The sequence below is a fragment of the Oncorhynchus masou genome, chromosome 4 (assembly GCF_036934945.1).
Source record: "Oncorhynchus masou masou isolate Uvic2021 chromosome 4, UVic_Omas_1.1, whole genome shotgun sequence".
Lineage (NCBI taxonomy): Eukaryota > Metazoa > Chordata > Actinopteri > Salmoniformes > Salmonidae > Oncorhynchus > Oncorhynchus masou.
Window position 1 is genome coordinate 6,909,197 of NC_088215.1, and position 9,283 is coordinate 6,918,479.

The 9,283-nt window shown below is 43.8% G+C and overlaps 1 protein-coding gene across 1 annotated transcript in view; it reads right to left on the reverse strand.

Moving 5' to 3' along the window:
- The window catches only part of LOC135522446 (nucleosome-remodeling factor subunit BPTF-like), a 55,791-nt gene extending 47,262 nt beyond the window's left edge, over positions 1 to 8,529 (reverse strand). Inside the window, 2 exon segments of the mRNA XM_064948713.1 lie at positions 4,712 to 5,534; positions 7,776 to 8,529. Coding sequence (XP_064804785.1) covers positions 4,712 to 5,534; positions 7,776 to 8,283 — 1,331 coding nt within the window. The 5' untranslated portion in view covers positions 8,284 to 8,529.
- Between the last annotated feature and the right edge of the window lie 754 nt (positions 8,530 to 9,283).

Here is a 9,283-nt window from a genome sequence, read left to right on the forward strand (position 1 = left end):
AGCGGCACTGAGACAGTGAAGGCTAACTCCGAATCCCTCTGTTCAGGTGTGTGTGTGTGTGTGTGTGTGTACATGAGTGTGTGACACTCCTCTCAGGTTAAAGGAGTCTGCTACCACACAATCTGTGACGAGTGCTTAATATCTGGCGTATATGCTATCGCTTACTAACTTTTGTGTGTTTACATTGTCATTATCCTTCAAACAAGTGAGGGCATTGGCCTTCCTATACCTTACCAGAGAAGCTAAACAAGTGATGTAAGTCACTCTGGATGAAAGCGTCTGCTAAATGACGAAAATATGAATGTAAACGTTTCAATAAAAATCAATCATTGCCACCTGTCATGTAAACAAAGCTCCCAGCTTGAACATGATCGCGTTTGACAATTGCTCACGCTTCTGCTTCAATTTGGATTCAGGGTTAACAGTGTTTCTTAGGTGGATAACGTCAGTGCCTGATTGAAATTGACACTGTACACATGAATAAATAAGTAACAACTTTTTTAATAAACTCAGCAACAAAAAAAAGAAAACGTCCCTTTTTCAGGACCCGGTCTGAAAGATAATTTGCAAATATCCAACTAACTTCACAGATCTTCATTGTAAAGGGTTTAAACACTGTTTCCCATGCTTGTTCAATGAACCATAAACAATTTATGAACAAGCACCTGTGGAACGGTCGTTAAGACACTAACAGCTTACAGACGGTAGGCAATTGAGGTCACAGTTATGAAAACTTAGGACACTAAATAGCTCTTTCTACTGACTCTGACAAACACCAAAAGAAAGATGCCCAGGGTCCCTGCTCATCTGTGTGAACGTGCCGTAGGCATGCTGCAAGGAGGCAAGAGGACTGCAGATTTGTTATTTTTTAACCTTTATTTAACCAGGCAAGTCAGTTAAGAACAAATTCTTATTTTCAATGACGGCCTGGGAACAGTGGGTGAACTGCCTGTTCAGGGGCAGAACGACAGATTTGTACCTTGTCAGCTCGGGGGTTTGAACTCTGACAAGGTACAAATCTGTCGTTCTGCCCCAACGCTCTAACCACAAGGCTACCCTGCCGCCCCAGATATGGCTAGGGCAATAAATTCCAATGTCCGTACTGTGAGACGCCTAAGACGGCGCGACAGGGAGACATGACAGACAGCTGATCGTCCTCGCAGTGGCAGACCACGTGCAACAACACCTGCACAGGATCGGTACATCCAAACATCACACCTGCACCAGAAAGTAAAAGTGCAATTTGTGCCATGTAAGAAAGCTAACGTTTAAGTTCCTTGCTCAGAACATGAGAACATATGAAAGCTGGTGGTTCCTTTTAACATGAGTCTTCAATATTCCCAGGTAAGAAGTTTTAGGTTGTAGTTATTATAGGAATAATAGGACTATTTCCCTCTATACCATTTGTATTTCATTAACCTTTGACTATTGGATGTTCCGATAGGCACTTTAGTATTGCCAGTGTGACAGTATAGTTTCAGTCCCTCTCTGCGCTCCTCCCTTGGCCCGAACCAGGAACACAACAGCCATCATCGCTCTGTGTGGGTAACGCTGCTTCAAGGGGAACAACCACTCCAAGTCTCAGAGCGAGTGACTTTTGAAACACTATTAGCGCGCACCCCGCTAACTAGCTAGCCATTTCACATCAGTTACACCAGCCTCATCTCGGGAGTTGACAGGCTTGAAGTCATAAACAGCGCAATGCTTTACGCACAACGAAGAGCTGCTGGCAAAACGCACTAAAGTGCTGTGCCTGCTGCTGCCTACCATAACTCAGTCAGATACTTGTATGCTCAGTGAGATTATATGCAACGCAGGACACGCTAGATGAACTAGTAATATCATCAACCATGTGTAGTTAACTAGTGATTATGATTGATTGATTGTTTTTTATAAGATAAGTTTAATGCTAGCTAGCAATTTACCTTGGCTTACTGCATTTGCGTAACAGGCAGTCTCCTTGTGGAGTGCAACGAGAGGCAGGTGGTTATAGCGTTGGACGAGTTAACTGTAAGATTGCAAGATTGGATCCCCCGAGCTGACAAGGTGAAAATCTGTCGTTCTGCCCCTGAACGAGGCAGTTAACCCACCGTTCCTAGGCTGTCATTGAAAATAAGATTGTGTTCTTAACCGACATGCCTAGTTAAATAAAGATGAAATAATGGTGTAAAAAAATAAATATATTTTTTAATTATTATTATTTATTTATTTTTTTTTAAATCGGCCAAATAGGTGTCCAGAAATACCAATTTCCAATTGTTATGAAAACTTGAAATCGTCCCCAATTAATCGTCCATTCCGATTAATCGGTCGACCTCTACGCACAATCCCCCCATCAGTGCTCAGACTGTCCGCAATAGGCTGGGAGAGGCTGGACTGAGGGCTTGTAGGCCTGTTGTAAGGCAGGTCCTCATCAGACATCACCAGCAACATTGACAAAAGCTGCTGCTCTTCCTCCCTTGAAAGGCCTGCCTGCTCCAAGACCTCTGTCACAGTTAACAACTCCATTTTGGCCTCCTACCAGACTGTATAAATAAAACTCCTTCCCTCTCTCCACTGGCTCCCATCAGCAGTGTCCATCAAATGTAAGTCCCTGTTGCTTGCCTATAAGGTAGCAAGGCGAATCAATCCTGGCCCAATCTGCACATTTTCGTTTTTGCCTTAGCACTACACACCTGATTGATATCCTCAAAGCTTAATGAGTTGATCCTTTTAATGGCCTGTGTAGCGCAAGGCCAAAAACAAAAATGTCCCCAGGACCAGGTAAAGGGTCAACCATAGCAGTACATCACCCCTGGAGCAAATTAGGGTTAAGTGTCTTGCTCAAGGGCACAGACAGATTTTTCACCTTGTCGGCTCGGGTATTCAAATCAGGGACACTTCAGTTACTGGCCCAACCCTCGAACCGCTAGGCTACCTAAGAAACACTGGTTTAGGTAAAAATGTCAAATATATGCCCCACATTCTTCCTCCAAAGGACCTTTCAATAGAAAGACCGGGGTAGCCATTAGAAGTTGCCTTCAACACTCATCCTGTTCGTTTAAAAAGGAGTTTGGACACTATACTCAGTTTAGTATGGTGGTCTTCATTTCACAGTGTGATGACAACGGTTTTTATGTTCCTCCTAGTGTCAGGACAGCAAACAATTCACACAACAGCATCCTTTCAAAGACTGAGAAGGCGTCGGTAGGCAGGGCAATTATAGACCAGGCCCGGTCCTGCACAACAGCCACAGGTGAGACAACAGCCCTAGCCCATCCCTCCACGCTATCACATAACCCCGTGTTTCCCGATCCGTTCCTCCAAGGCCCGTAGCAATTGCATATTTTGGTCCTATCACACCTGATCAAACTAATCAATTGCTTGAGAAGAGATGTCCATGGAGAGATAACATTACAGAATATTCAGATATTAATGTATTGTCTAGAAGAGACATAATTATCTGCCAGGTAGAATAGGAAATTGTAATAACCATTTATTACACTGAAGATATAAATGCAGCAATTTCTAAGATTATACTGAGTTACAGTTCATAAGAAAATCAGTTAATTGAAAGGCCCTACAGAACTGTCAAAGGGATTCCTCTCGGGGCGGTTGAAAGGCCCTAATCTATAGATGTCACATGACTGGGAACACAGACATGCATCTGTTGGTCAAAGACACCTTCAAAAGAAAAAGGTTGTGGCGTGGATGAGAAAGCCAGTCAGTATCTGGTGTGATCACCACTCCTCTTCAATGGCAGCGTGAAGTTAATGGATATTGGTGGGAACTGGAACACACTGACGTGTTCAGAGTATCCCAAACATGCTCAAATGGGTGACATGTCTGGTGAGTATGCAGGCTGGGACATTTTCAGCTTCCAGGAATTGTATACAGATCCTTGAGACACGGGGCCGTGCATTACCATGCTGGAAAATAGACACTTTCTGCCATTTGCTCGGTACAGTTGAAACCGGGAACTAAATCTCCCACATATAAAGTGTTAGTTTTATGTTTCATGTCCTGAAATAAAAGATCTCAGAAATGTTCCATACCCACAAATAGCTTATTTCTATCAAATATTGTGCACAAATTTGTTTATATCCCTATTAGTGTGCATTTCTCCTTTGCCAAGATAATCCATCCACTTGACAGGTGTAGCATATCAAGAAGCTGATTAAACGGCATGGTAATTACACAGGTGCACCTTCTGCTGGGAACAATAAAAAGGCCTCGAAAATGTGAAGCTGTGTCACACAACACAATGCAACAGAGGTCTCCAGTTTTGAGGGAGTGTGCAATTGTCATGCTCACTGCAGGAATGTCCCCCAGAGCTGTTGACAGAGAATTGAATGCTAATTTCTCTACCATAAGCCACCTCCAAAGTAATTTTAGAGAATTTGGCAGTACGTCCAACTGGCCTCACAACCTCAGATCATTGTAACCACGCCAGCCCAGGACCTCCACATCTGGCTTCTTCACCTGCGGGATCGTCTGAGACCAGTCACCCAGACAGCTGATGAAACTGAGGAGTATTTCTGTCTGTAACAAAGCCCTTTTGTGGGGAAAAACTCATTTTGAAATCAATAGATTAGGGCCGAATGAATTTATTTAAATTGACTGATTTCCTTATATGAACTGTAACTCAGTAAAATTCTAGCATGTTGCGTTTATATTTTTGTTGAGTATAATTTTGGAGTGAGTGAACGTCTGTTTGTTGTTGTCTACTTACACCACAATGCGGCGGTCCAGGAACCAGTACTTGCGGCGGTGGCGGTCATAGCCGATTGGCAGCTGGCGAATGTATGGTCGGCTCTTCTGCGCCTCCGTCACACAGTCCACCACGCCGGGCACCTTGTGTGCCACGCACACCTCGCACTGCCACTCGTCCTCGGGTACCTCCACCAGTGGCGGCTTTACGCACTCCAGGTGGTAGACGGCCGAGCACGTCTCACAGCAGAGGAGGTCCCCCAGTCGGTGGCACACCCTGCAGTGGTCGTCATATGCCACCACCCCCTCCGACATCAACTCTTCTCTAGCCAGGTTGGTGGCCAGGAACTGGTCCACAAGAAATTGAAGGACCTTAATTTTGCTCTCGAGGGGCTCGTAGGGGTACTCCTCGCCCTCCAGTAAAGGGAGCACCTGGCGGTACTCTGGGTCGCTCTCGCAGTAGGCGCGCACCATCTCGGGCCAGGTCATGCCGTCGATGAAGTAGAGCGTGGAGTTGACGCTGTCCTTGAGGTCGGCAGGACCGAACGTGGTGTTGGATGTGTCCTCCTCGCGCAGGATGGCCTTGAGCAGGGAGGTGTGGGTCTCAGCCAGCAGGGTGCACTGCTCCTGGCCCGCCAGCGCCGCACAAAAGTCTTCAAAGCGGAACGGCGAGAGGCGCAGGACCGAGCCGAAGTTGCGCAGCACCTCATAGACGGCCGAGACGTTGAGGAGCTGACTGGCCGGCACCAAAAGGTCCTCTGAGGACTTGGGCAGCTCAAGGGGGGGCACCTCCTTGGCCTCGAAGATGGGCGAGCGGGGCCGGTGTGGGCGTCTGCCCCTCCGGCCTGAGACAGAGAGGGATGGAAAGAGAGAGAGCGTGATAAATTATGTAAAGAATTAAAATCAATCAAGAGACAAAATGGGGTCAAGAAAAAAGGCCCTTCAATACTAAGTGCTGGACTCTGAGAAACACAACAAAGGCAGGTGAAGAAACAAAGACAAAGCTAGATACATAGTGAATGAGCCAAAGCAGGCAGCACAATTCCCATCAACCATAACTGCTGTCGATGTTTCTATCTAATAGGCAGGGCTTCTTATTCAACACATTTGAGTGTGTAATTATTTTGTTACTGTTTATGAATAACAGCTCTGAATGTGTGCATTACTTTCCTTGTATCAACTTTTAAGTATAGCCTAATGGTTATAACCAACTTGTATTTTTTTTTTACCCTTCCATAAATCCCACTGTGTATATCAAGTCTTAATCTCTTCTATAAACAGAATTTCTCCCTTTGGAAAGAGAACTTTAGATTTACTCAGTACATTTAAAAAAAATATTAAGTCTTAAAAATGTATATAAGCTAACCTGCACCTGGTACTTGAGTATACACCGTGCAGTGGAGAATTTGGCCTTCCTTCATCGACGGCATGACCTGACCCTAGGCCAGAATATGGGTGCTGATCTAGGGTCAGCTCCCCCTGTCCATGTAATATTATTCATTATGATCGAAAAGGTTCAACTGATCCTAGATCAGCACTTTTTATGAATATGGGCCCGGATCAAGTTCAGAATCTGAAACATGGATCCACACACTCTGATATCAACTGGAGTAGTTAGGTGTAACAACTAACATACTGTAGTTTTAAATTAAATTTCAAACATTAGACAGGGTGTAGGCATAGACGAGGTGACATGAAAATGACCAACAAGCACCACTCCCCTGAGCTGTGTGGCCCCAGTCAGGGCTGTGTACAAAAACCTCTGCCTTCGTTCCTTCGGCCCTATGAGTCTCTATGTATGTGTAAGCATGCATTTGTGACTCAGTGTGTTAAAATGAGTGTGTGTGATTATAGGTCAAACGAAAGGCACATAAACCACTCTTTGCACAATTCAGCCATATTCGCTTGGTAAGCAAGCCTATTTGGGGTAGGAGGTTATTGGCTTAATCAGTCACTGGGGTGCAATGGAGATAGAGAGAATTATGATTCAAGAAATACCAATGTTGTCTAGGCTGTACACATCGGTGCTTATGAGATGTGGGGCAACTTATGAATAATACGCAGACATTTTAGGATGAATACCATATCAATACATCTAGAATTTTATGGAAATATAATTCTGCATTGAATGACAAAATGGTTCTTTAATAATCCAGAAATGGCTTGACAAGTGTTTATGCGAAGACCAAAGTACATGAATGACATCAACGTCACTTACACAAATGGTTAGACATTATGCAAGAACAAAACTATTGTTCTTTACAGTTCAATTATTTTTCAAATAAGTTTGCCATTGCTCTTGCTCGTTTACACTGATAGATTGGCTTTGCTATGGTTACCGTACAATTTACTACGTGATATTATAACGAGTTAAAACTGCAACAGGTGAAATTAGAGCGCCTCTTTTCAAAACAAAGGGCCTTGGCGATTATGTCCCTGTCAAGCTGATTTGACCACAATCTCGCGAAATATATCGCAAACACTTGCTTTTCTAAAGGAAAAAAACGGTTTAAATTAAGGGGGATAAATTACAACTGGTTGATTAAACTGCGCATTTATTGTTTACATCTACTACAGGAACTGTATAAAAGGTATATTCATGCCATGCAAGACAACGCGACAAAATTATCAAAAACAAATGGTATAAATCTTCACGTGAAATTTTGTAGCCAGATAGTGCAGCATGGCATGCTTGTTGACGCATATGTTAACAGATATTGCTAAATTAATGAATGGAAAGTAGCTAAATGTTTATCTTGAACTAACGCCTCAGCAAATAATGTTGTATGCAAAATAGTGCAATTATGCTAATGAACAATTACGTTTTACAATAATCCCCATCGTCAAATGGGTGTTCATTTTTGCCTAAAGTTGCTGATTTTTTTATAACAGAAAACATGCGAGGCGACAGTAGTGTTCACTGTGCGGGAACTAGCAAAAGATCACCAGAGCTCCTAAACAAAGGCCTGTTTATGAGTGCAATCTCCATTTTGAACAATGCACATTGCTTACCAAATGTGCTAAATAAAAACTAACACTTTGGCGTGCATTTGAAAAAAATGCTTCTAAATTGCAAGCAAACGTACCTGGAGTGCTGCCGTGCGTGCTATCATGGCTCCGAAAGCTGCTCTCTGTACAGTAGCTAGCATCATCCTCATCTGGTAATTCTTCCAGAAAATCGGACTCATTGCCCACGGCCTCTTCTTCGTAGTCTGAGGGATTCTCGTGTAAAAGTTCGTCTTCCTCCGACCTCAAACTAATATTGTCCTCTTCCTCGTCGCTATTGTCATCGTAGACCACCTTGCACAGTGGCCGTCTCCCCCGACCACCTCTCGAACCCCTGCCTCTTCCTCTGCCCCGCGATGTCGTCGCTGCTCCAACTTTCCTCCGGCCCCTGGACGAATGGTAGTTCTCTCTCCGATGAATTTCTGTATCACCGGTATCCACCACCGAGCCTCGTCCGCGGCCACGTCCTCGGCCCCTTCCTCTACCACGGCTCCCTCTCCCTCTCCCTCTCGAACCGCGAACTGGCCCAGGGGAAACCTCCTGCATCTCCGCTGCCTGTTTAGGCGGCCTTCCTCTTCTCCCTCGCATTGTAGCAGATGTATTATTTTTTATTTCAATTTTAGCGCGCGACTAGTCCACGCAAACCCGAAAAAACGGGCACCCTCGGAAACCCTAACCAACGTCGCGATAGTCTCAATTTGCCCCACCAAGCCCCGGGCTCAATTTTTAGTAGAAAGTTCAAATAGAATGGCCGGCTTCCCGCTTTAGGTCGCCTGCAGTCGCCATTTTTCTTCGGATCTCTCTCTCCGCTGAAAACAGACAGCAGGCCCTGTACGGAGGTCACGTGACTACTATTCCACAGTCGACGCATTTAGTTCATAAAATGTGTTATCCATGCGAACGTGATGCCCCCACGATTGTTTATTTACGTTCACTTGTCATGTCAAGTCACACACATCAAGAAAACATGGATTTATTACAATGTAACAGCATTGTCAATTTGCAGCTGACGTCGTCATTCTAGCCAGAATATAGACCAGCATAGGTAGTCGGACACGGGAAAGATCAGAATCTTGAAACCAAGTTGTTAAGTCAGTTCCAGAGTTCCAGCACATATTAGGGATAAATTCACTATATGTCAACATTTGAGTCATGTAGGTATTGGTAGTTGATGTGTTGCTATTATCAAAGAGAATCCATTTGTAATTTTGCTAATGCAGAGTGGAGTTATTCAATAAACTTATTTTAATGGCAAAAAATACTCATAATATATTGTGTATTGCATTGGATAATTGTATGCCTTTATTTAAAAAATAGGATCGGGAAAAAATATTCAAATATTGTGTTTACTTATTGATGCAAATAGCGGATATTATGAAGAGGTCATTCAACATTCTGGATCAGAACGAAGAACATCAGAATAGTTCCTTCACCATGAATTATGGTGACATAACCTACCAATGTAGCAGTTGTGGTGCAACATTGTTTCTTTTTTTTTTTCTCTTTGTTGCTACAATGTTTCCTAAATCCCTCTCTTATAATAATAATAATATATCCCATTTAGCAGACGCTTTTGTCCAAAGCGACT